The sequence below is a fragment of the Pungitius pungitius genome, chromosome 5 (genome assembly GCF_949316345.1).
Source record: "Pungitius pungitius chromosome 5, fPunPun2.1, whole genome shotgun sequence".
NCBI lineage: Eukaryota > Metazoa > Chordata > Actinopteri > Perciformes > Gasterosteidae > Pungitius > Pungitius pungitius.
Window position 1 is genome coordinate 8,902,840 of NC_084904.1, and position 23,459 is coordinate 8,926,298.

A 23,459-nucleotide genomic window follows, 5' to 3' on the forward strand; every position below is an offset into this window, starting at 1 on the left:
GTAAAATGTAGGAGAGACGTGACAGACGTGATGTAGGCATTATGGACTGAGTTTGAAGGGCGGAAAGTAATCATTCAATTTCTAGATTAGATGATTTAGTGGTACACAGCCATAGTTCAACATCACACAGAACTAGATACATATTTACATTATGCATACCAATTGCGCCTTTTCAGCATTTATCTTGAAGGGTAATAGAAATGTGTTCTAGTTCGCTATGATTAGCTTGATGCACCACGAGCGGTGACAGTTCAGTCCTAGTATCCTTATCTGTGATTGGTCAATGGTTTCGCCTTTCGTCCAATCACTGAGCATCTCCTTGGAAAGCGCTGTACATTGCTTTCATCGGACCGACAGTGAGCTCAAGGTGAGAGGAGAGGCATTTTGTAACATTGTTTGAACTAAAGATCAGTTAAAATGTATAACAATTAACTAAACGCTAACGATGCATGTTTTTAGTCAGCAAGTGGACGACACAACAACGTCATCGGGCTCGAACGTTATCGTTAGGTAGCAACATTAGCTGAAGAACGTCAGCTAAAATAGTGATGCTAACGTGAACCCGTTTTACTACACGAGGAACGACGCGTGTATAACGAGTCTTCATCGTTTCAGTAACGTTACCGGTACGTGTTATCAAAGTAACGGAGATAATCTAGTGAAGCGTGTCAGAAAATAATGTGCAAGATTTTGGACGCCATGAACACCCTGCTGTCACACTTTATTCCCACGCATCTACCAGGACACAGGTCAGCTATGACGTACACTAAACGTCAGCTGGTTGCAAAGTCCTGGTCCTCTGTGGCCTCCAATGCGGTCTTCACTGGAACACATGTGTTGAACAATGCTTTCTCCTCCACAGGGTTTCTCTGTCCAGGGAGGAGGATGGGTGTGTTATCCACTTTGATGAGGGGTCTGGTCCGAGGAGCAGACAGAATGTCGGAGTTCACCAGCAAACGCGGCTCAAGGACTCACAATAAAGGAAGAGGAGCAAGGCCCACTGGACTGAGGCTCTCCAGTGGAAAGTTCCTGTCCATACGCAGCATGATTCCTGAGTTTGTGGTGCCAAACTTGGAGGGATTTAAACTTAAGCCCTACGTATCATATCGCGCTCCTCAAGGAACTGAGCCTCCAGTCACGGCACAAAGCGTGTTTTCTGATGTTGTGGCCCCTCGTATACAGAAAGACTTTGAAGAGGGCTCTTTCAGCAGGGGACAGCTGGAGAAATATGGTTTTAATCCCAAACAGGAAGGGAAGCTCTTCAAGCTGTATCCCAAGAACTATGTGCGCTGAAGATGGACTCAGTGTTGTACGTGCAAAGAAAGGCAGTCTGCTGTGAAGACTGAACGCTGCAGTCCAACCAGGGCTGATCCCCAAGACAATAGGACTGTATTATACTTTTAAAATGTTCCTGTACAAATGATTGATTTTTTTCTGTTACGTGATCATCAGGCAAAATAAATCCTACGGGTCTATAATGTATGCTGTTGTGTGTTACTCATTGTAAAGGATTACTGTGCTGAGGCTATTAATAGTTCATACTGTTATACAAAGGATCCAGAGATGGGGACTCGAGTTTGAGACTCGGACTCGAGTGCGACTCGAGTCGCACACACGCGTGACTTCCGACTCGACTCGGACTCGAGCTTTGGGACTCGTGAACAATGTTTCATTTTAGGAAAAATCTGATGAGCTCACACGAGAAAGACAGCAGCCGCTGCTGGGTGGCGCTGACGGGGGGGGGGGGGGGGGGGGGGCTGGGGCTGAGGGTCCGACCGACGGTTCGCTGACGTCGGGACGTATGCGTTTACTCTGCGATCTCCTTAAACTGTCTCTGCTCTGCTCACTGAAGCAAAACAATACGTGGACAAGAGCAGCGAGTGTTGTCACCTACTGCTGCTAACACATCCCGTCAGACCAGGCTTATTTATTTATATCCGTTAATTAACTTTTCTCCTCTTGTTACCCTGGTAACCGCTGTCATTAGAAGGTTGCGTCGATTCTTAATGTGAAAATCTGCGTACTTCCGGTTTAGCGGCTACGCTTCGTATTTTCATTTTATGGGAAAAACCACAAAAAAACATTAAGTAAAGAGTAAAGGAGGAGTAAAACGTTGTTGGTATGTTTTTTTTTACGGTAAAAGGGACGTTGATAAGAGATGGGGACTCGAGTTTGAGACTCGGACTCGAGTGCGACTCGAGTCGCACACACGCGTGACTTCAGACTCGACTCGGACTCGAGCTTTGGGACTCGTGAGCATCTCTGAAAGGATCAAATCATTAACTTTTCAGTTTCATAGCTTTATTGGTCAGGAAGTATAATGGTAAGTACATTTAAGTAGCTTCTTTATATTTGGTTTTACTGTAGTGAAGATCAGCATCTTTTACTATTGAGGAGCCTTTATACCAGCTGGTCTGGGCTACATCATCAATACTTCACCTCCTACATGGAAACTAGCCCGATGTTTGAGAACCATCTTTCATAAGATGCTAACAAAGTACCACAGCTTACGACAGCTGTGATGAGGGTGAAGGTTGGTATCGATCATTCTGCTAGAAGACAAATGGGGATGATTGTAAGCAGTATGTTGAAATCCAAGCTTATAAAAATCAAGTGTCCTTAAGGAAAATACAGGATTATTCTAATTTGCATATTAAGTGCCAGGTCTGTGTGACTGTGGTCAGTACATATTGGATACAATATGTTTCTATTGTGCCAATGCTCCAGCTTGGTCAACATCGATCGGGTTTCAGTGCAGTGTGATCTGGAGTCCAGTCCCAGCGCCACACATGCAGCATGTGGTCGTAGAAGGAGCAGCTCGCCAACACGTAAGATGCTGATTGGGCATCAGCATTGGGGTGCAGGGCTGTGCCCGCAGTGGTGGTTACAGGAGGCGCTGCAATGCCCTCTGGGATGTATCGTCCTGAGTCATCCTCCAGGGAAGTGTCAAAGCTGGTAGTGGGAGATTCATACTGAATCCTCAAGTGACCCCCGCTCTCAGCAAGGCTTTCCTTTGGTTCTGCAGCCACGGGGGAGCAGGGGGCCGGTTCCTCCAGAGCCAGCTGGGACCAGTCGGCTCCGTACGCCAGGGAGTTGTGGAGGGTGTAGGAGGCTACGACACGACTCGCTCCTCCACCGCCCTCTGGAAAAGGACAGGAGAACACTGTATGAGAAACCAACTCTTATGGCAGAAGCAAAGGTCTCATTTGTGAACAGTTAGTAGAATGTAGATTCAGATCTATAAAACATTCTGTTCACCAGCTAGCGTGCAATATCCTTCTTTAAATCCCAAGAGGAAGACTAAGTAGGAATGGAATTTCTTTGAGACACAGAGAGGTTGCTCCTGAAGGCAGTGCATCCATCATGAATGAGAAGTTAAGAGCAATCAGACTGATTGCTTCAAGCGATCAATACAATCAGTATCTTGCATGCTGGATATCATGTGAATACACACGTTGGACCGGTTGAACTTGGTTGAATATGAAGTATGTTTTTATGAGAGCATTTTCCAGATGTGCGACCGGGGGAGGCGGCGTGACAGTCAGCACGTTGTCTCCTCGGACATCTGTTTGTGTTCAGCATGAATAAAGTTGTTTAGATAAACTACATGAGAACTGAAACCGTACTATGTGACAGGATATTACTGACTCTGTTCTTTAGTCCTAGATGATGGGCTCCAAGATGCCACAGTGGGGTGAATTATAGAGCAGAATTCAATTAGAGGATTTATATTGTTTACAATTTAAAGTTGTTAATTTAATAGTTCTTGAGCTCGACGGGGCAGACCAACCCTGTGTGCAGTTACTCTTTCAACACCAGGTCAATGTGACTCTGCCCTCACTCCCACTTCAAGTAGAACTGTCACTAGATTTTTGTTGAGGAGGCGTGATGAACTAACCAACAGTCCTATGCTCCCTAAGAGCCTTTGTTGTATCTCTTTCCTTCATTTAACATCTCTCAAATATTGGCATCTGAAAAATAAGGTTTTTATTTCACCCCAAATCAAAGCATCATTACATAAATAAAGTGATTGTTTTTGACCTGGTGTCATTAGGTTTCAAAGAGAAGAGGGAGATTGGGCCTGGGTTAGCTAACGGAAGGACACAGAAAGAGGAAGAACCTAGACCCTGCTGGCAGTGAAGGATGTGGAAGTCGTTGTGCATGCAGGCTGCCAGCAGCAGGTGCGGATCGGTCGGATGCCACTTGAGCCTCCACACTCCGCCGCCCACCGGAGTCTCACTGAGCGGCTGCCGCATGTTCCTGCCGTCCCACAGCAACACCTGCTCGTCATAGCTGCACACAGAGGAAGCCAGCGCACAAGAGCTTAACGACAACCAGGGGGCGCTAAACAGTGCTCCTCACTCAACACAGAGAGTCCTCGTACCTGCCTGTGGCCAGGATGTGCTCCCGGTGGGGGCTGCTGTGTATGCTGCACACGCCCATGGAGTGTCTGCAAGAGAACAGAACAGTGAGCACCATGTAGAGCAACAGAGCGGACTGCTGCTGTGGACACAACCTTTTACTGGTGAAAGTGGGGCAGGAGGGGGCAGCGCGGAGGTCCCAGCCCCGGAGTTTACAATCATCACCGCCTGTTGAGACACACACACACATTTCATCCATTAAGACATCTCCCTCATATCCATCTAAAAATGCTCAGTACTCATTATTGATGACAATTATTAAACATTCATCAATAAGAAATAAAAGACAGTTGTCACCCCGATACTTCTAGTACATATGCTAACAATACTTGTGTACTTTCTTTAGTAAATCGGTCATACCTTAATTGTATTGGAGTATTCTTAGAGCTTACTATTAGTACTTAGTCATAGTCCTAGAGCCCGGCCTTTGTTACCATAGTTATTCTACTACATCAACCGCTGCTGTTGTAAGTAGTGGTCATTTTCCCATCATCATTATGTTAGCTACTGTCAATATGAGTCCTTTCTTTCATCTGCTTTAATGTTGTTCATTCTGTACATGGGGCATCTCTCCCTCTTCTGTCCATCCGGATAGATGGAACCTCCTCAGTTTCTCTTCCTGAGCCTTATTTCTTTACCTGTGCCCATGTGAAGATTCTGGGACAATGTCACATGAGTACCGACTGTAAAGCCCTCCGAGGGCAAGTCGTGTTTTTGGGCTATACTAAATAAACACTTCCACTTACTGACTCAAGCTTCCTCTGTGGTGGTTCTGCTGCAGTCGGCCATTTGAACATGACTCACTAAGTGAAAACAGTACCGTAGCCACTCACTTCTCCTGTATTACTGCTAACTTCATCTGACATGTTCAAACAAACATTGTACAAAGTGAGTATCCTCACCAGGATGTCCCTTAGGAAAATAAGAAGAAGTTTGGTAGAAGATCCAAACAAAAAATCCCAACATTTCTTGCTATTGCAAGGAAATGTCATAGTTTCATGTGTTAAAACCGATACAAAAAACAAAAGATGTCAGGAAGGACTGTTAGGTCATTTGTCTAAAGTGTCCTACGGAGTACATATCGTGGCAACAATAGTTAAGGAAATGATCAATGCCAAACAAATTTAAGCGATACAGAAATCTGTGTGCATGTGACCGCTGTGGTTAAGGTGTCGAGGGAAAGCCTGGGGTTCATGTGTTAGTGTCCTTGGAAAAGTGCCATGGTTGTGTGAGTGTATAAAGTAGTCAGGTACCACCTCATAGGGCAGCCTGGGCCGTCAGTGTATGAGGGTGTGAAAGCTGGCCTGCTTTGGCTCTCGTTCCCCAGACTTCTGTTCTTTATGTTCAGAATGATGAGTCGGGGGGGGGGGGGGGGGGGGGGGGGGGAACAGTACGTTTTTCTCACTTGGAAACTTTCTCCCTAGATCTAGCAACACCTGGAGCTGGTAGCGCTAGCTAGTTGGTTATTTCCAAAAATTGAGAGTACTCTTGCTAGTTCCTCAACACTAACTTTACGGTATGGAGACACAGTCCCTAACACACAGCTAATGATTGGGACAGACCTGATCATTTGTATACAAAGTGGCAACGGAACGGTTCAAAGGAAAGTTACCAGAGTAAACCATCTGAGTGTCCCAGTAGGAGAAGGCTGATATCCAGGCCTCAAAGTCATGGGCCTTCCAGTGGGACAGAGTCGCCAGAGAACCTTCAGCCAGGGAGAGCACACTGATGCAGCCTGCAGAGTCACTGGCCACCAGCCGCACGTCACTGCTGCTGACACAAACAGGACGTTATCCGTGACCAGCATCAATCAAAGAAGCCCCACAGAGCCGCCGCTACACTCACATGATGCATGTACACGTCTCATAACAGCAGCCCAATTATTTGGTTTATCTATAAGAGCGTGTCTCTTCTGCACCTACATAAGGTTAATTTCATCAGTCATCCATAATGTGGTATTAACCATTAAAAGGAAAAACTTTGGACAGTGGCGAGTTTGTTACCTGTCCATTCTTCCAGTGGACCAGTCCAATGACAGAGCCAGCCGCTCTGCTCCCACCTCCACGCTGCACAGAGGGTGCAGCCTACGGCCGCCTTCCTGCTGGATGCATGCGGTCATCGATTGGCGCACAGTTTTATAGTAGTAAGAGGTTAAAACACATCTGAGAAATGAACAGCTTAGCTTTTCCTACTTTGATTGCGGCCTACTGGAAGAAGTGTCTTGGTTCATTTAGGCTGTGACAGCGTAGGATTATGTGTTTTATTGGACAATAGTATGTTGTACGTTCTTTGGTTCCTCTGGAACCAACTCCTCCGTGTTCAGAACATAATGTGATTGTGCACAAACCAAATCAACAGCTTCAAAAATAACTATTCACATTAGGCTGCAGTTACACCAAGTATCAACTATGAAGTGCTTGTTTTCTATGTTCCTTCTTTATAGGTTATGATAGGAAAATAGCCCAGTTGGTACTGTGGTAATGTTGTGTGTAATGCTATGTCCTGCTGTGAATGTGTGTCTGTGAGCATACGTGTGTATTTGATGTCTGAGTCCTAGGTGCAGCTCCCTGATGAGTGATTGAGGGCACCTGGGTGAAGGTGTGGACTTCACCTAGAGAAGTGCCTCCGTGTTCTGCCGTCACTCTTTCCTCTGCCTGCCACTAGACCCTGGTCTCGAGTTCGAGTTGCACCTTATGCTGGTCCTGTGTTACAGTAAACTGTTCCCTTTGGGGGTTTGGCCTCTACCATGGCGTGTTGTCCATCCTTATGTTGCGGCTTACTGAGCCGGGCGTAACAGGTAGAAAAGGCAGTCCTCCAGCAGTATTGATGTCGGAGCCGACATGTTCATCGATCATGTGTCCTTTCAAATGCCTTACGTGCAGATTTTGTACACAAACATCATCTGTGTGTGCCACATTTCTCACCTGGCTGTCTGACAGTGTGTGCAGCTGCAGCTCTCCAGTGGCAGCTGCTACTCCCAGCACGGGCCCCTCTGGGAACGGAACATGGCACCTGTGAACAGGAAAAGACTACCAGAATTAAGCAGACAGTTACATCAACCGCTACACTGGTCAAAGCTGACTTCTTACCATTTCAAATCTAAAATGGCTGCTGTGTTTATGTGCTGCAGCTGTGTGAGAGGAGGGCGCACAGATCCCTCCTGCCGAAATTCAAAAAGGTATAAACGACCAGTCCGGCTCGGGGGGGCATCATCCTCCCCTATCTTCTGGAAGTAGGTAAAAGGGACACCATCAGTCCAACATCTGAGACCAACAGGAGCTCGAGTAACTCCTGCTCCTGCCTGTACACGTTTATGCTCACTAACAGTCACACACAGTCACACACAGAAGTCCCAGCTACAGGAACCGCCAATCCTCTGATCGGAGGACGGCCATGCTCCTCACCCACCCACAGGATGAAAGTCAGATGTACAATAATGAATGTGCTGTGTTAACTCTGTGTTTCCATCAGACTTTTAAGTCAATAAACCTTCACAAACCAATTAACCTAGGGTGCACCTGGAGATTAGTTATTAGTTCTCTGGGTGCTCCAATCCCCCTGAGCCTCATCCTAGTCGTTAAAGCATAGCACGTGACGTTACCGTTATTTCTGCTCTGGGTAATCCGCAGTGGACCAAACGTGCAGAATCAATGTAATGTAATGTAATCTCACCGTTTTCTGAAGCTGATATGTCCCGCAGGCCAGGATGTCGTGGCCCGATGGAACGGGACACCACTCCACCGTGTCGGCACTCAGCTCCGTGTCAACCACCTGTAGGTTGCGGGTCTTCGACTTCCAAGCCATGACCTTCTGCTTTACATAACGTCCCTGTACTGGTGTAATAACTGACAAACAGAATGATGTACTGTAAATTCACAAGTACACTATAAAATACTAACGTTACGTAAAGCATGAGCATTCCCATCTAACGTTTGCCAACCTCCAGTCTGAGCTAAGGTTAGCTTAAATAACGTTAATCTCTATGCTAGCAAACTACAATTAACTGCAGTCTCCGAGACCAAAGTATCAACAGTTAGACACGTCATAGAGTGAACAGATATTCAGCGAGGGAAGAACACGTGCAATGTCAAGGTTTAACATGTTTAACACAGAATATCCACAGAACAAATCCGTATCAACAAAACTCACATGGGAACCACCGCCGACTCCGGACTAAATGCGTCGTTACGTCATCGCTGGGCGGAAGGGTGCGTTCAGGGACCACTGCACAACAATAACAATACGTAGAAAACTGGAGCTCATAATTACTTGATAATCGCCGAATAACTCTTAATATAGTCTATGTTTCGACAAGTGCTTTTATCGATTACGTAAGCATGAATATCAACTGTTATGACGGCCACAGAGATAAAGATCAATTCTGGGTACATTACAACAACAATTACTAGCTGGATTACCATTATACTCCTTTAGCTATTAAACGATACGAACACCTGCAACAACCAATCAATCCATTACAAATGACAACATCTAACTACTTTTGTCCACTCTCGCTGACAATTGCATATTTTATTTTAAAGGGAATAAACGGCACGGATTGGCGGAGTAATCTTGTTTTGGTCTAGATTTTAATCAAACCAGTCGCGGTTTAGCACAACGTGTGAAAAATAAAAGTCCTATATTTGCAGGTTCAAAAATATTATTTCTCAATATGTGAGCTGCAATAAAAATATTTTTCTCAATAATTCTGACAACTTACATACATACGTATAAAATACACATTAAATATTTTGGCTCTACAAATTTGTCCTTCACTGCAAAACAGTACTAGTGCAGAACAAATGCCAGCGTCTGAATACAAAAGACAATGCACGTTTATTTAAACGATAGAAGACAGGTACACCCTGAATCCTCGTGTGGTGATTTTATTGTGGGTTTTATTAGGTCTGTGTCAATGGGGACTCGGGAAACGAGGTACTGTTCCAATTTGAACTAAATTGTGCTTCAACCCGTTTTAGTTTTGAATCATTGGGTAAGTGGCGGCATCTAGTGGCCAACTGTAGTCTTCGATTAATGAAAAATAAAAGAAACATGAGACCTGAAATAGGTGCCCAGGCCGAAAGTGAAGTCAATGTTAATGTTATTAAAATTACCAACACTGCCCACAGTTTGTCCAATTCGTCCAATCGTGTATTTTTGGTAGATTGATTTAACGTTACGTTTGACGTAACGAGGTGGTAATGGTCACGTGGTTTTCGCCGTGAGCCACAACGTCCAGCCGCTGCCGTACGCCAGCTTCGTCCGCTTCGAGTGTCACCTCCCCAGCAGAATGGACTTCAACGTGAAGAAGTTAGCCTCCGGGGCCGGACTGTTCTTCACGCGGGCTGTGCAGGTACCCCCACCCCCCAACGAGCGCAGTATTCGGTTCCGCTTACGCTTCATTCCGTTTTGACAGCTAGCTGTTGTCGGGGTAACGTCTCCGCATCGTAGTTTAGCACGTCATAGACGTAGCCGAGGCCTAACGGTACGTAGGGGTCTACATGCGATCAATGGCGCCGTTGTTTGTCACCACGACAATGTTGTCTCTTGAATGTCACGTGATAAGCCAAAGCCATACTCGAGCAGTTGCTAGTATGTATTTGTTATTGACTCGCTCAAAGCGCAGGGAATGGTACCGCGGTATTAACTTCACATAATTCAGACAAGTGTCAGAGAGAGAAACTGGGGGGTCGCCGCCGCCAGGTGAGCCAGATCAGGTGATCAATCGGAGCCTCCGTGACGTCTTGCCATGTCGTTGGTTTCCTGCGCGTGCTTATGATGCGTGTGCTCTGGCTCAGTTCACAGAGGAGAAGCTGGGCCAGGCGGAGAAGACCGAGCTAGACGCTCACTTTGAGAACCTGCTGAGCCGCGCAGATTGCACCAAGCTGTGGACCGAGAAGATCTACAGGCAGACGGAGGCCCTGCTGCAGCCCAACCCAAGTAACCTTCTGCCTCCCGAGGCCTAGAGAGGCAGCTTGTTGCTCCTCTCACTACATTTTACCAAAGACAGTATTGGGAAAACGTATTAAAAAACATAGATCGACCAGATATTTATAACTATTTATTTTTATGTGTCTGTTGAACCATCCATAAACACTGCATGTATTACAATGGGTAGTTGCAACTGATAATTGTAAATTAAGTAAGTAGATAGTGGGAAAGCGTCTATAAACATTTTACACAATTTAACAAGTTCATAGTGAGTATCAGTAGTGAAACAACAATACAGAATAAAGTTCAACAAAGTAGTTCTGAGCTGAACAGATAAAAAGTAAAACAAGGCATCTGTTATTAAACCGTTATGGTCGCACAATGAACTAAAGGACTGCAGCATAATCAACACATAGCTTTATTTAATGAATCATTTTTGAGTGTATTTTCTATCTGACTGTCTTACTATTTCATGAGCTTCCACAAAACAACAACAAGCAGCAGCAGCAGCAGCAGCAGCAGCAGCAGTGTAGTGGGAGACTTGATCCACCACGTGGAAGTAGAGTTCCTTTACTTTGTTTGTTGCAGCAGTGGAGAAATTCCTCTTTTTTCATCTCCAGCTAGATTCTTTTCATTGTTAGAAAGGAAGTTCATGCGTTTATCACATAATGCTGAGAGGACCCGCAGACACTAAAAAACGTTAAGCAGAGGTTGTCCCCTCTGCAATGCACGTTCTCTTATACAAAAAGAGCGACAGTTGGACTCCCTGCCGTTGAGCTGAAGTCCTCACATGTGGTCCGGATACATTTGTATCAACTGTAGTCCGCTTTTGTCTAACACTTCAGTCGCGTTTTCGTTCGTTTTATTTATGTTATTAGAGTGTGAATTTAAGGTCTGACGAACGTGTTGAAGGCTTCTTCCTCCTCAATTCTTTTGCTTATTCTAGATTCCATATTTACTATCTAGAAGTAATCTTCTTTTGTGATACACCGCTGCACTTTTCTGTGCACAATGACCAATGCAAATTCATTTGGAGTTAAAAAAAACCTATTACAATTCTCAACATAATATAAAAACAACTGAAAATATTAAAGAGTTCTGTATTAGAAATGGCCCTTTGATTCAAAGTGGTGTACCACATTAGAATTCATAGGTGCACAGAGAAATGCAATAACATCCTGCAGAATAGGGAGCTCTAACATGTGACTTTTTGATTCTCCATGCTACAGTAGACCACACTGGTAAGTATTCTGCCTCCTTATTTTAGTGCTGTGGAAACCCTTCGTGATTCTGTATTATCAGGACAGACATGTCATTGATGAACATTACTGGACCAGATTATTTGGTATTGATTTGTTAAATTACTACTCCTGTATAAAGTTTTCCATGACCTGTTTGAAAGTATCATCAAACAATGTGTGCATAGGTTGAATTTCAGAGTTTCCCGTAGGTTTACAACCTTGCGTCTCGTGGGAGAGGGTTGTTGCGGGCAAACAGACCTGTAAAAAAACCCCTTTCTCTTTTTTCATTCCAGACTTACTCATGTCGGGGTCTCAGTTTAATACATGACGCGTTGGTTACTTTCAGTGGAATTCAACCTCATGGACTTAAAGGGAAACCAGGGGGCAAAGGGCTTTAAACAGCAGCGTCTCCTACTCTGGTTTAAAACAAGTAAACAAGAGCCATGCTCTTTGGAGAAAATAACTCCTCTGTAAACATGAGTTAATGATTGAATCTTTAGTTTTAGGTTTATGGGTTAAACTTTTGTGCCCCACCATTTAATTACATGTGTCAAAAACACGTTTTTTCAACCCGATTAGATTGCTCGATCATGCTGATGGCTTTTCTTGGATGTCTAGATCTTTCAATACTGTCATCTGTAGCGTATTTCATTTCTATAAAGCATCACACGCTATATTATTCTCTCTTTGAATGTGCCCTGGATTAGTCTTCTTTAGCTGCCTAATCCAAGTTAAGTTTTGGACTTAACGCCTGACTTTTTACTGTACTTCAAATGTGGAAAGCAAGATAAAAGTGGTTCCTTTTAGCTGTGTTCTCTCAGTCCATTGGTTCGTGGTCTTCATCTGCCACCTTGTAATTCTGTCTCTGCCCTGCAGAGCTCATGTGCTGTGTGTGGCTCAGGCTCAACTACACACGTGTCACAAATAAGACAGAAACACAAGAAGTAGAATAAGACAAACAGACGGTATTTCTCCTTTCTGGTCTTCTTAACACACATGTCATCATTCATGCATCCACACAGTGAAGGCAGGAGCTAGCATACAATGTACCTGTCCGGCCATGTTACTAGGGCCCTATCAAGAGTAAGCACCCACAGACATAGACATAACATACACTCTATTATTTAATCATTATGAGAAACTCAGGAACCTAAAGTGTCTAGTACTTTCACTGCTGCACCACGTGTTGAGCTCTTCTTGACTTTCTCTGTAGGTGCCAGAATTGAAGAGTTCCTCTATGAGAAGTTGGACAGGAAGGCCCCGTCCAGAGTTACCAATGGAGAGCTGCTGGGTCAATACATGATGGATGCAGCAAAGGAGTTTGGTCCTGGAACGCCATACGGTAGATATGCATCCAGCTGTGACCCATAACTTTGATATGTTTCGTTCCATTCATAATCCCAGTGCACATGCCCAAGCTTTGTGGTTGTCTGCCAGACAATGAGAAAAACATTTTCACCAGCAATAAATGCAAATTAAAAAAATTAACTGGGATTGCTGCATCACTATTTTTGTACAATGTTTGTGCCAAAACCTTCCTACATGCTGTTGCTGGGAAACTCTAAAACATATCAAGGAAGTGTGTAACATAATGTTGAGTCATTGGACAGAGAAGATGAAGTTATGGTACTTCTTTAGGGACTCCTCCCTCAAAAGGCATGCAGATGGATGCTGCACCAGCCTTTGTGGTGAATGCATCCAATGTGTTTCTTGCAGGGGGTACTTTGATCGAGGTGGGCGAATGTGAGAGGAGATTAGGAGCAGCAGAGAGGGAGTTCGTCCAGACGTCAGCTATCAGCTTTCTCACCCCTCTCAGGAATTTTCTTGAAGGAGATTGGAGGACCATTTCAGTGAGTACATCCGCTCTAATAATGGCAGACGGACAAAAGCTATCCATGTGAAAGGGTAATTGTTGTGCCCCCTTGGGGCGGGAGCAACTGCCATCAAGCGTTTGTAATAACTGTTCACGAGTCTCTCATCGCTGTGGGAGATGTTTGGTCCTCTTCACTGCAGAATCTCTTTTTCTCAGCCACATGGAAGGTTTGAGCATGAACGGCTTTTTAAGGTTAGATAGGTTCAAATAGCTTGTTTTCCCTTAATAAATGAAATTATCATTTATAAACTGTATTTTGTATTTATTTGGTTTGTTTTTGTCAATTATAAAAATTGTTTAATTATCTGAAACCTTTAAGTTGGACAAATATGCAAAACCAGGAATGGGACAAATCCTTTTTTGCAGCCTTATGGAAAAATCTGATTAAGAAGTTGTATTTATCTTTATGTGTTAATGAGTTGTGACATCGCTAGAAAGCATAGAAAAGTATAAATCCCCCTCCAAGACATGCTTAAACCCTACGTGCAATATGCTTAAATGAATCTAAATACAAGTGAAAATGTTTTATGAAATGTGAACTTGACCACAACGGTTATTTGGATATGAGCCCGTCATGACAACTTGTGGCTGTCCACCCCACATATGTATCTGTACCTGCTTCATGGTCCTTGCTCTCCACTGTCTATTACAGAAAGAAAGACGTCTTCTGGAGAACCTCCGCTTGGACCTGGACGCCTGTAAAACCCGTCTGAAGAAGGCCAAGGTGGCCGAGGCCAAGGCCGCGGTGAGTGCTTTGTACCTCCTGATCCACTGCCCCACCCATGATGCAGCAAACGTGGTGCTGAGATTAACCATGTCTGTCTGTCTGTGTGTTCATAACCTCTGCAGTGCGATGGTGAAGTGAGTATCAAACACATTTGGAAGACTTTCAGTATGATGTACATGTTGGCCAGTTTCTCCCGTCTCTCTTGCTTTGAGTCCAGTTTTTGTGCCATTCAGTAATTGGTGACAAGAAACGTTTAATCATTGATCAATTAATCACTCATAAAGCTGAGCAATAGACTGGAAAAACAAGTCGACTATCGACCTATTGAACAAATTCATCAAAATACTGGGCTGGTGTGAGATGTGTGTGAGATTACTGAATATCACAGAGTCAATTTAACTCTCTAAATTTTGCGGTGTAGGTTGCAGCAACAAGGAGATTTAAGACGATATTCAATCATGTTCAAGCTACCTTTTACAAGCATCTTAATATTACATATAAATGTTTTTTTAACTTTAGTTTTTTTTTTTTTATTGAATTTCATCACACCACAACCTATTACTTTTGAACTTTTCACTTTGAGATGGACTGAGCCAATGAAAGACTTTATGGACAGACCAAACACTGTGCTGAATGTCTTTTCTGACATGGGTTTAAAACAGGATGTTTGGACATTGGTTCTGTCACCCTGTCATATTGCTCTGTAATCTGAAGATCCCATTAGAGCCACGTGAGTAACCTTAGGCTCATAAAGTAGCCGGACCAATTCTAGCCAATTTACTACGGCCCAACGGCACGCAAATATATTTATTCATGTTTCATTCTGGACAAGCAAACATATCTATATTGCTCAAACACTACCATTTATTAAACAGAGATGAGTTTTAATTATGTAACATTGCTGTGTTAAATACAAGCTGTATTTAAATCTAGATAGACTTGTTTTTTAACCTAGTTTTGCTAGTCTAAATAGAACTTATCATCGATTAAGTGAGACCATGATGGTACAAACCGGCCCTAGAATGATCCATTATGATGGCATAGATGAAGAAATGGATGTAGTGCCGACAGAAGGCCAAAACGCAACAAACACAGAGCAAAGAGTTGTACTGATCCACCCCTGCTTGTAAATATGCACACAATAATGAGAGGCCCATGGTCCCATGCTCTCCTACTGGGATGTAAGTAATGACAGGCCTAGGAGACCGAGACAAAGTGGACCCTCTGTCTTTCTCCAGCTTCCTTCTGATTAATGCTCAGGTGGCACTTTAAGAATGCTGTGAATGGTCGACAACAGTCGTCCGTTCTTCGAGGCTAAACTAATCAACAATGTAGAGTAACGCAACGGTACTTACCAAAGGAAAGTGGGTGTGATTCTAGGCAGCTTTTTAACTCTTTGTGGTGCAGAGAAGCCTTTAAGCTGTTAACATGCTATTGTTTAGCCAGCAGGTGGTTGTGCAGCACTGCAAGAGCCCCAACAGCTTTAGAGCTGATGTCTGACTGCTGTGAATCATGCAACTTTGTTTCTGCTGCTCGAGTACAAATTAAGTTAGAATTGTTGAATAGAAGTCCTAATTTATGAAGTTCCTTTCCCATTCCACTGTATGCTGTGAGTAATTGTGCCTGCTTCTTGTGGAACTGTTTAACCGAATCATAAAGTCTCACTTGTGTCAGAACTTTAGTTTTCAGTGTGAAAATAACAACGTTAGACTTTTGCAACCTGCATGCATGTTGGCATGTGCATGATGACTGCTTGATCCTGTTCCAAAGGGGTGTGTAGATACACTTGCATTACCATTCTCTTTGCAGTTGGTTGGGATACATAAAATGTATTATTATTTAGTACATCTGACTTTGAGTCAAAGTCTTCAGTGTTGTCTGCAAGAGCCTCTGGATAAGAAGTGGACCACTTGACTTTCTACAGTAATAACTACTGATTCATAATATAACATCTATATATTTTTGTATCTTTGTCGAATCTGTACACCCAAAAACCAAATAGCAAAAGCAAACACTACATCACAGACCCCCCCCCATTCACCAAACAAATTTATAAATATTGTATTCTTTGTTATAATTTGTAGCATGTGGTAAATCTAGACAATGAATTCAAATACATAGGGTGCATAGGTACCCTATGTATTTGGTACTGATCTGTAAACCACGTACCGTATTACAATCACTTTTCTCTAACAGGTTCCAGGTGTTATCACAGGTGCATTCTGGGTGCAGGTGTTGTGATAATACAGTCTGGTATTTAAATGGCCAGTTTTCAAAACGACACACACAGGCTTTTAGTTTGTCAAGTTTGTTAGTATTTGTATAGGCAATAATGTGAGTTAGAGCTATCAGTAAATATGCCACAAGTTCTGGTTTCAGACTGAACATTTTCTAGTGATTAGTGTTGTGAAGCTAAAAGGGGACATATTATGAAAGATCCACTTTGATAGGTCTTTTACACGTTAATGTTACCAACCCCCCCACCCCCCCAAAAAAATGCATGTTTTGCAATGAATTAATAAATACAACATGTTTAATGTTCTGGGTTTGCCGCCATCATCAGACCAAGGGAGAGTCCTTTTCATGGCCCCCACCCCATCACCCCCGGAGCACTCAACCCTCAAAATGCGCTGTAGTCGGCTGCACAGTCCCACATGTTTTTCTACAGCCTTAAAAGGCACCCAAATGGATTCCCAAATGGAGACCGTGTGCCATCAAGCATTGGGAAAAAGCTGTGTTTGTGCCAATATAACGCCGGACTGAGGGGGGGAAACCGGCGCTAAAACGGAATGTTTGAGACAGAATACAGGATAGTCACACAGACAAAACAAAGAAAAGGATATGCTGTGTTAACAGCAAAGCATGTGAACGTGGAAGATGATATGTCTCCTTTAAAGTGGCCTGGTCTTGGTTTTACATCTGCTGTGCTCTCTGATTGTTGTATTGAAGTGTATTCTGGAGTATGTTCCCATGTGTGTGCTGTTAATGGGAAACAACCTCACTGTCTCCGTAGATGGCTCCTGACTTTCAGGAAACCAGACCCCGCAACTACGTGCTCTCTGCCAGTGCCTCAGCGGTAAGGAGACAATTGTCTTTTACCAAACACAGCTGGACGTACACAGTGCTCTCATTATGGAACCGTGCCCCGTTGTGTGTTCAGAAGACTGCACTTCTGACAGTAAGCTCGCTTAACTGAGGTCATTGCCTGGGAGGTGAAACCACACACCCTTTTGTTTCTCAATTCAGTGTTCAAGTATGCATATGTATATGTACAAAGCCTGTAAAGCAGTCTTTCAAGCCTGTCAGCTCTGACCACACCCAGCATCTCCAAAGTGTGGCACCTACACACACACACACACACAGCAAGGCACGTTTATTTGTAGAGCATACTTCAACAACTTAGCCATTCAAATTCCATTTGAAAGGATCAAAACATAAGATAATAAACAAGCGAATGTTTGATTTACGCCTGATTTGCGCTCTCAAATTTTGACAGTGATATGCCGCCATATTTGCCGCCACAGTGTGTGTGTGTATGTGAGACGCGTGAGTGACAGAGACGGAGGGAGAGCAGGGAAAGGAAATGCAGCTGAACGAATCCAGTGCGTGATTTAAATAGCGGTAAAATAAAATACAAACAGTGAAAGTCTCCTGGGAAGTCCTTGTTCTGACTTATTGCATCTCTCTCTGCTTCTCCTGTTGCATGCTCTGGCCTCTCAGCTCTGGAGTGAGGAAGTGGAAAAAGTAAGTAGTGTTGCGGTTGTGATCTTTGTCCTACTGCCTTGTCTCCAAAGGAACTAGGTCATACCATATGTTGTTTGTGATTCACTAACACCCTTCTTGTGCTTTCAGGCTGAACATGAGCTCCGAGTGGCACAAACCGAGTTTGACCGCCAAGCGGAGGTTACCCGGCTGCTTTTGGAGGGCATCAGTAGTACACATGTAGGTCAGCCACACGTGTGTGTGTGTGTGTGTTCCATCAATAATGGCTCATACAGTATGTTGTTTCCTATTCTGCAGGTGAACCACCTACGCTGCTTGCATGAGTTTGTGGAGGCCCAAGCAGCTTATTATAAGCAGTGTCATTTCCACATGCAGGAACTCCAGAAAGAGCTTGGAAGGTGAGATGTGAGGGAATGTGGTAAAGTGTCATCCTGTAGATACCTCCTACTGTGTAATGGTATCAGATGACGAAATAACAGTATTCCATATCTATACGGACGGGTCTGTGAGTACACAAGCTGCAGGCCAAACACAACATGCTAACCAAGAGGTATCGATCACCACTATTAAAACGGGATTGATCAAGAAGAGAATTGGTTAATTTGAGCGTTGGGATATGTGAGCAGTGTGTAACGTGCACTACCCACCTCGGCGTGAGATGGCATGGGGAAGATGTTGGTTGGGTTTGCCCAGAATGCACTGGCTGCTTTCCTGCTTCATTTATCAAGCTCACTTTCTATTTAGATTCCTTGCTACTAGCAGTGTTAGGCTGCGTTGTTTTTTAGCTTGACCCCATTTTTATGTCCAGTAGTGAAGCCTTAAAGTGGCACCCTATGATTGTATAATTTGTAATATTCTTTTACATTTTGTAACAGCAGGCTTAGCATGAAGGGCACAGAAATGATGGAATTATATATTCTATTATAGGATATTCATTTTCTCAATGAGATAAAGTGTGTCAGTTCAGAGGTCCTATGAATGATTGGCCGGTCATTGTCACTTTTGGGTTTTGTTATTAATCCCTTTTGAATGTCTGACGCCCTCGGTTGGTTCTGATGAGGACTTGTGATGTGTAGGGCCCCTTTCTTTGTGTGTATGCTTTGACGCACACAGAGCTCATGTAGAGTATTGGTGGTGTGGTGAAGATTGTTTTCATGCATCAGAACTACATTACTATAGGGTCAGATCAGTCTCAATAATTGCAAACGCACACAGAAAATTCACAAATATATTTGATTTAATAATGCACACAGAAGGATTTACACATACATTCCAATACACATATTAATCACATTTATATATATTTCTGTGTATGTGTATGTATTTGTTTTTTTCAACATGGACCTATCTGTAGCCAATCAGATGAGTGCAGCTCCCCCCCTCACAACGTGTCTTATTTAAAAAGTTGTTGATATTTTATTCTATTTAATAGCTATAAATTCCCCTAAATGTTGCACAATGGCCCTTTTTAAATGGAATGCCTGTTCTCATATAGTATGAAGCAGATACAAATCACCCAAATTCATTGTTTGCTTAGATATTTACCCAAGTAGCTACAATGCATTGATGCAAATAAAGATCTGATGAGGTTTTAGAAACACTGATTGGAGGGTGTTTCATGAAAGGCCTGCAGCCAGCTGAAAGCAGCAGGACACACATGTTGGGTGTGTCTTAGCACAGTGTGCGCCTTCATCAGACCCTAGCACGCTGCCACAGAAAAACACACTTCTGCTTTTCCTGTACTGTGTTTGTGTTTTATTCTTGAATTTCATGAGAACACTTTATCAGAGTAAATTGAGGGCTAAATCAATTCAGAGGCCAATAACTTAGCCAGATAATAACTTGTCAAAACTATATTTCGCTATTTTCAATGTAAAAAGACTAATCATGTGTCTCCCTGTCTCCCAACAATATGTCCCCCCCTGAAGACGCATGGCTGCATTTATTGAGCTGTTGTTTTTCCTTTGGTCTCCTTTCAGCTGTGTCAGAGGATGTTTATCAATCACCACACCCTCTGCTCCATATTCCATCTGGTTTGTGTTGCTGCACTGTTGTGAACCAAAGTAGCACTTGAGATAAGCTCCCATTTAGTTTCTGGTCAGGCTTAGATGCATTGGGAACTGAACACTGGTCTTTACAACCGTTTTACTAACACTTGTCATGAATGACTCATAATGTGATGCTTCTATTCCATGTACATGTTTTGATCATCACAGCACCACCTGTCTGCTCTCCCTCAGGCTTCCTGATGCATTTGCACTGAACTCCACTAACTGTGAGGCCACAGCGTGCTGTGCATCAGAAGGCCCGGGCGGCCCCGTGGAGACGGACACACTGAAGATCGAGGAAGTCCAGGCCCCAGCTACAGGAACCCGCAAGGCCAAAGTTCTCTACGACTACGATGCCGCTGACTCCAGTGAGCTCTCCCTTTTAGCTGATGAGGTAAAGTTTAATCATCCACCTGCAGCTGCCGGGTGAAATAATGGCTCCTGGATGCTGGCCAGAATGGCTCCAGGTTCAAGGACGAGCCTCACGGATGGTTTACAGTTTCAAGTAGTGTGTTTGCCCTTTGCCTGCAAGGTTAATGTTTTATTTTAGAAGTGTACACAGCATTTGTTGTAATGGTGGAGAAGATATTTATTGATAAACCCAGCGGAGTTTCTGAGGATCCTGCCCTGGAATAACCTTTTCAAGGCCGTTGTCTTGGGCTGGTTGTTTTTCAATTGTTTCACACTCTAAAACTTTCCTTACCCCTGTGGTATTTGCCGTTCAAGGAAATCAGACACATTTTTATTGCCTGACCGCCCAATAGATTAGCTGTGCAATGATATGCTTGTCCTGTGGGATGTGATCAGTCATTGTACAAATAGTTTTGTTGTGACATCAACACAACCTCTCCATGTACTCTGTGGCTCCAGGCAGAGGATGGGGTGGGGGGGGGGGCTGAATTGAATGTCTTACTGGTGTCTGTTCACTGTGTGTTGCAGCTCATCACAGTGTACACCGTGCCAGGGATGGACTGCGACTGGCTGATGGGAGAGAGGGGAAACCAAAAAGGAAAAGTGCCTGTCACATACCTGGAGCTTCTCAGCTAAAGAGCACGCGACATGTGTGATGACTACTGAAGCCATGAGCATTTTTCATTCGCTTCATTCAAATTCACAGTGTTCCACTAACAAAACCTTCCACAGCAGTCCTCCACAGTAAGCATTATCAAACGTGTTAAGTGAAACACACACACTCACCTGTGTGCTTCTCTCATCACACTGAAGTATAGTCACATGACACTGACAGCAGTGATAATGGAGACATGACTTTACGATATGGTTGGTGGATTACTATGTTTTCTTTCTTTGCTATTTATTACTTATTTATTGTTGTGCATTCCACTAATGTGAGGAAATGCCTGTTTGCATCAAATCTGAGTTGTTGATCCGATTTGTTCTTAAGAAGTTTCATTATTGTCTCTGAGAGGTGTTCATAATAGCCATATGGATAAAGCATGCAATAACCCCCCTCCTTGGTTCTCTCAATCAGAGAGCCAGTTGAGTGCAGTTTCTGTTACTATGACAAAGAAGTGAAAATTAACCCGGGCTAACTGACTGGGACAAACTCGCTGTTCTGTTGGGCTGACTTACGTTAATGAAAATGAAAGATGTGGCTGCTCCCTAGTTTTCCTGCAGAAGTCCTCTTCCATTGTCTTCCAATGCTATCTATCGCTAATCTCTTGTTTTTTAGTAAGAAAACATTAGCTTCCTAAAGACCAATGACCATAAAACAACAAATGTTGTTTTTATCGTCCTAGACTCGTGGGAAGCAGATCAACCTGCTGCTAAAAGAATGTAACTCCCATGATTTTCAAAGAGACCCCAATGTTTTGTAGACGGTACAATCAAGCTTTGCAAGCAACTCTTTGGCTTGATTGATGGATGTGGTCCTCTTGATCTTTTGTTGTACTCGATTTTTAGACTTGTCAGCCCTTTCCACAGTACAGAAGATCCAATATGAACACCTGTGCAGTAAATAAACACCCCTGTCCTAACTGCCTTAAAATGATGAGAATGTGCTCCTCTGACCAAAAGGTCCAAAGACCACATAACAGCATGCAAGACTGTGACTCCTTTTAATGGTGTGCTTGTTCGGTATGTGTGATCCTGTCCTTTGCATTGGTGACCTTCCTGCCTGTTGCTATTCTGTCTGTCAATGATCCAAAGTGTCTTCTGTCTTGGTGCTGCATGTGCTTCTCCTAGTAGCCTGTCCTGCTGGACCGTACCAGGTTCATGGTGTAGCTCAGTCTGTCTCCACGAAATATGATGTGCTCTCCCACATCACATATATGTACATGCATGCTTTTTTCACATCTGCTGCCTTTTTGTGCTTATTGTAAATGAGCACACTGCTTGCATATGTGCTGGTTGCGGTGAAAGGTTTAGGTCCCTGTGATCAGGGAAGGAATGAGAATTATTCTGGTTGCCGGAAGGATGTATTCTGTCATGTTTCTGGTCTTGTGCTCGTTTCACAGTTTGTATTTATTTTTTCAATTATTCTCTTGTGACTTTGTTTATCTCATCTTGTATTATTATTATTATTATTATTATTATTATAATTATTATATATTTTGTCAAAATATGTATCGCCTGTTCCTTAACCATGCTGAATGGAGGAAATGTATGGGATTTAATAAAAAGTCCGATTCATTTGAGTTCATGGTCTTTTCCTCCGCACAAACAACTGAAGCCAAAGCAGAAGTGCTTCATCATTCTTTCCCACAAGAACATCATATTTCATCAATTTCTGGTCAAGGCTTAGACTGCCGGGGGACTTCTTAGGACACACAGAGCCCCTCTCGCACTCTCACTCTCTCCTTCGACAGTCATCCATGTTTTGGATGCCTTGCCTAGCAGGTCTCTGTGGATTGTAGTTTCGTGCGGACCGTGGTTCTGTCTCCTGGCATGGCTCTGCTGACACCTGCTGCTGCCATCATCCTTACTTTAAATATGATTCATATTACTGTCATCATAAACCAACATCTTTCTGCTCTCGCTCCCCACAGAAGCCTCTGTGGATGGTGGTTCGACCCGATGGTGGTTGTCCCTGCAGTGGTCCTGCCGTACACTTGTTCTGCTACTTGCAATTACTTGTATCATTTCTGTTAGAGAAATTGAATGTATTGTACATCTTTTACATTGTTTATTCGGTACACATGACATCCATTGCAGTCTGTCCATCCTGGGAGAGGGATCCCTCCTCTGACGTTCTCACTAAGGTTTCTTCCCCTTTTCCCCACATTGAAGGGTTTTTTCATATTTTGGGGAGTTTTTCCTGTGCCGATGTGAGGGTTTCGGGACAGAGGATGTTGCATGTGTACAGACTGTAAAGCCCTTTGAGGCAAATTTGTAATTTGCGATTTTGGGCCATACAAGATAAAATGAATTGAATTGAATCGACAAATAATTTATAGACCATATTTCAGTGACTAAGAAAGGGATCATATTACTCCTGTATTACATGACTTTTCAACCATAGGGAAACAAACTCAAACA

At 43.5% G+C, this 23,459-nt stretch overlaps 3 protein-coding genes across 12 annotated transcripts; 2 read left to right on the top strand and 1 right to left on the bottom strand.

Annotated features, from left to right (window-relative positions):
* The first annotated feature begins 231 nt into the window (after positions 1-231).
* Positions 232-1,482, top strand: mrpl41 (mitochondrial ribosomal protein L41). 3 transcript variants are annotated; one of them, XM_037482765.2, is made up of 2 exons: positions 232-367; positions 863-1,482. In XM_037482765.2, exon 2 carries the CDS (start codon positions 886-888, stop codon positions 1,291-1,293), a length of 408 nt encoding a protein of 135 aa, XP_037338662.1. In that variant the 5' UTR covers positions 232-367; positions 863-885; the 3' UTR covers positions 1,294-1,482. The 3 variants fall into 3 exon arrangements, with proteins under 3 accessions (XP_037338662.1, XP_037338661.1, XP_037338663.1); XM_037482764.2 differs by lacking the exon at positions 232-367 and adding an exon at positions 374-749; XM_037482766.2 differs by lacking the exon at positions 232-367 and adding an exon at positions 374-626.
* Positions 1,483-2,026: 544 nt separating this feature from the next.
* dph7 (diphthamide biosynthesis 7) lies at positions 2,027-9,434 on the bottom strand. 6 transcript variants are annotated; one of them, XM_037481771.2, is made up of 10 exons: positions 8,571-9,434; positions 8,094-8,266; positions 7,511-7,644; positions 7,346-7,433; positions 6,425-6,519; positions 6,034-6,191; positions 4,517-4,589; positions 4,385-4,450; positions 4,121-4,293; positions 2,027-3,142 (listed from the first exon to the last, which is right to left on the bottom strand). In XM_037481771.2, exons 2-10 carry the CDS (start codon positions 8,223-8,225, stop codon positions 2,733-2,735), a joined length of 1,329 nt encoding a protein of 442 aa, XP_037337668.1. In that variant the 5' UTR covers positions 8,226-8,266; positions 8,571-9,434; the 3' UTR covers positions 2,027-2,732. The 6 variants fall into 6 exon arrangements, with proteins under 6 accessions (XP_037337668.1, XP_037337666.1, XP_037337667.1 ...); XM_037481769.2 differs by having other exon boundaries at positions 6,425-6,522; XM_037481770.2 differs by having other exon boundaries at positions 4,127-4,293; positions 6,425-6,522; positions 7,511-7,647.
* Positions 9,435-9,603: 169 nt separating this feature from the next.
* On the top strand, positions 9,604-22,613 carry LOC119224628 (endophilin-B2-like). Of its 3 annotated transcripts, none has more exons than XM_037481775.2 (12): positions 9,604-9,774; positions 10,220-10,361; positions 11,582-11,593; positions 12,807-12,935; positions 13,310-13,443; positions 14,119-14,211; positions 17,207-17,269; positions 17,914-17,937; positions 18,046-18,135; positions 18,214-18,314; positions 20,157-20,358; positions 20,904-22,613. In XM_037481775.2, exons 1-12 carry the CDS (start codon positions 9,712-9,714, stop codon positions 21,009-21,011), a joined length of 1,161 nt encoding a protein of 386 aa, XP_037337672.1. In that variant the 5' UTR covers positions 9,604-9,711; the 3' UTR covers positions 21,012-22,613. The 3 variants fall into 3 exon arrangements, with proteins under 3 accessions (XP_037337672.1, XP_037337675.1, XP_062418297.1); XM_062562313.1 differs by lacking the exon at positions 9,604-9,774 and adding an exon at positions 10,043-10,124; XM_037481778.2 differs by lacking the exon at positions 11,582-11,593.
* The last annotated feature ends 846 nt before the right edge of the window (positions 22,614-23,459 follow it).

Bases quoted from the DNA above. Each gene is read 5' to 3' on its own strand.
- mrpl41 (XM_037482765.2), top strand. From the start codon at position 886: ATGGGTGTGTTATCCACTTTGATGAGGGGTCTGGTCCGAGGAGCAGAC.
- LOC119224628 (XM_037481775.2), top strand. From the start codon at position 9,712: ATGGACTTCAACGTGAAGAAGTTAGCCTCCGGGGCCGGACTGTTCTTC. The intron at 17,938-18,045 runs GTAAGTAGTGTT...TTGTGCTTTCAG, and splicing joins GGAGTGAGGAAGTGGAAAAA to GCTGAACATGAGCTCCGAGT. The intron at 18,315-20,156 runs GTGAGATGTGAG...GCTCTCCCTCAG, and splicing joins CTCCAGAAAGAGCTTGGAAG to GCTTCCTGATGCATTTGCAC.
- dph7 (XM_037481773.2), bottom strand. From the start codon at position 8,225: ATGGCTTGGAAGTCGAAGACCCGCAACCTACAGGTGGTTGACACGGAG. The intron at 6,192-6,424 runs GTAACAAACTCG...TTGTGTCAGCAG, and splicing joins TCCACTGGAAGAATGGACAG to CAGTGACGTGCGGCTGGTGG. The intron at 3,143-4,120 runs GTTCTTCCTCTT...GTCCTTTTCCAG, and splicing joins TCACTGCCAGCAGGGTCTAG to AGGGCGGTGGAGGAGCGAGT.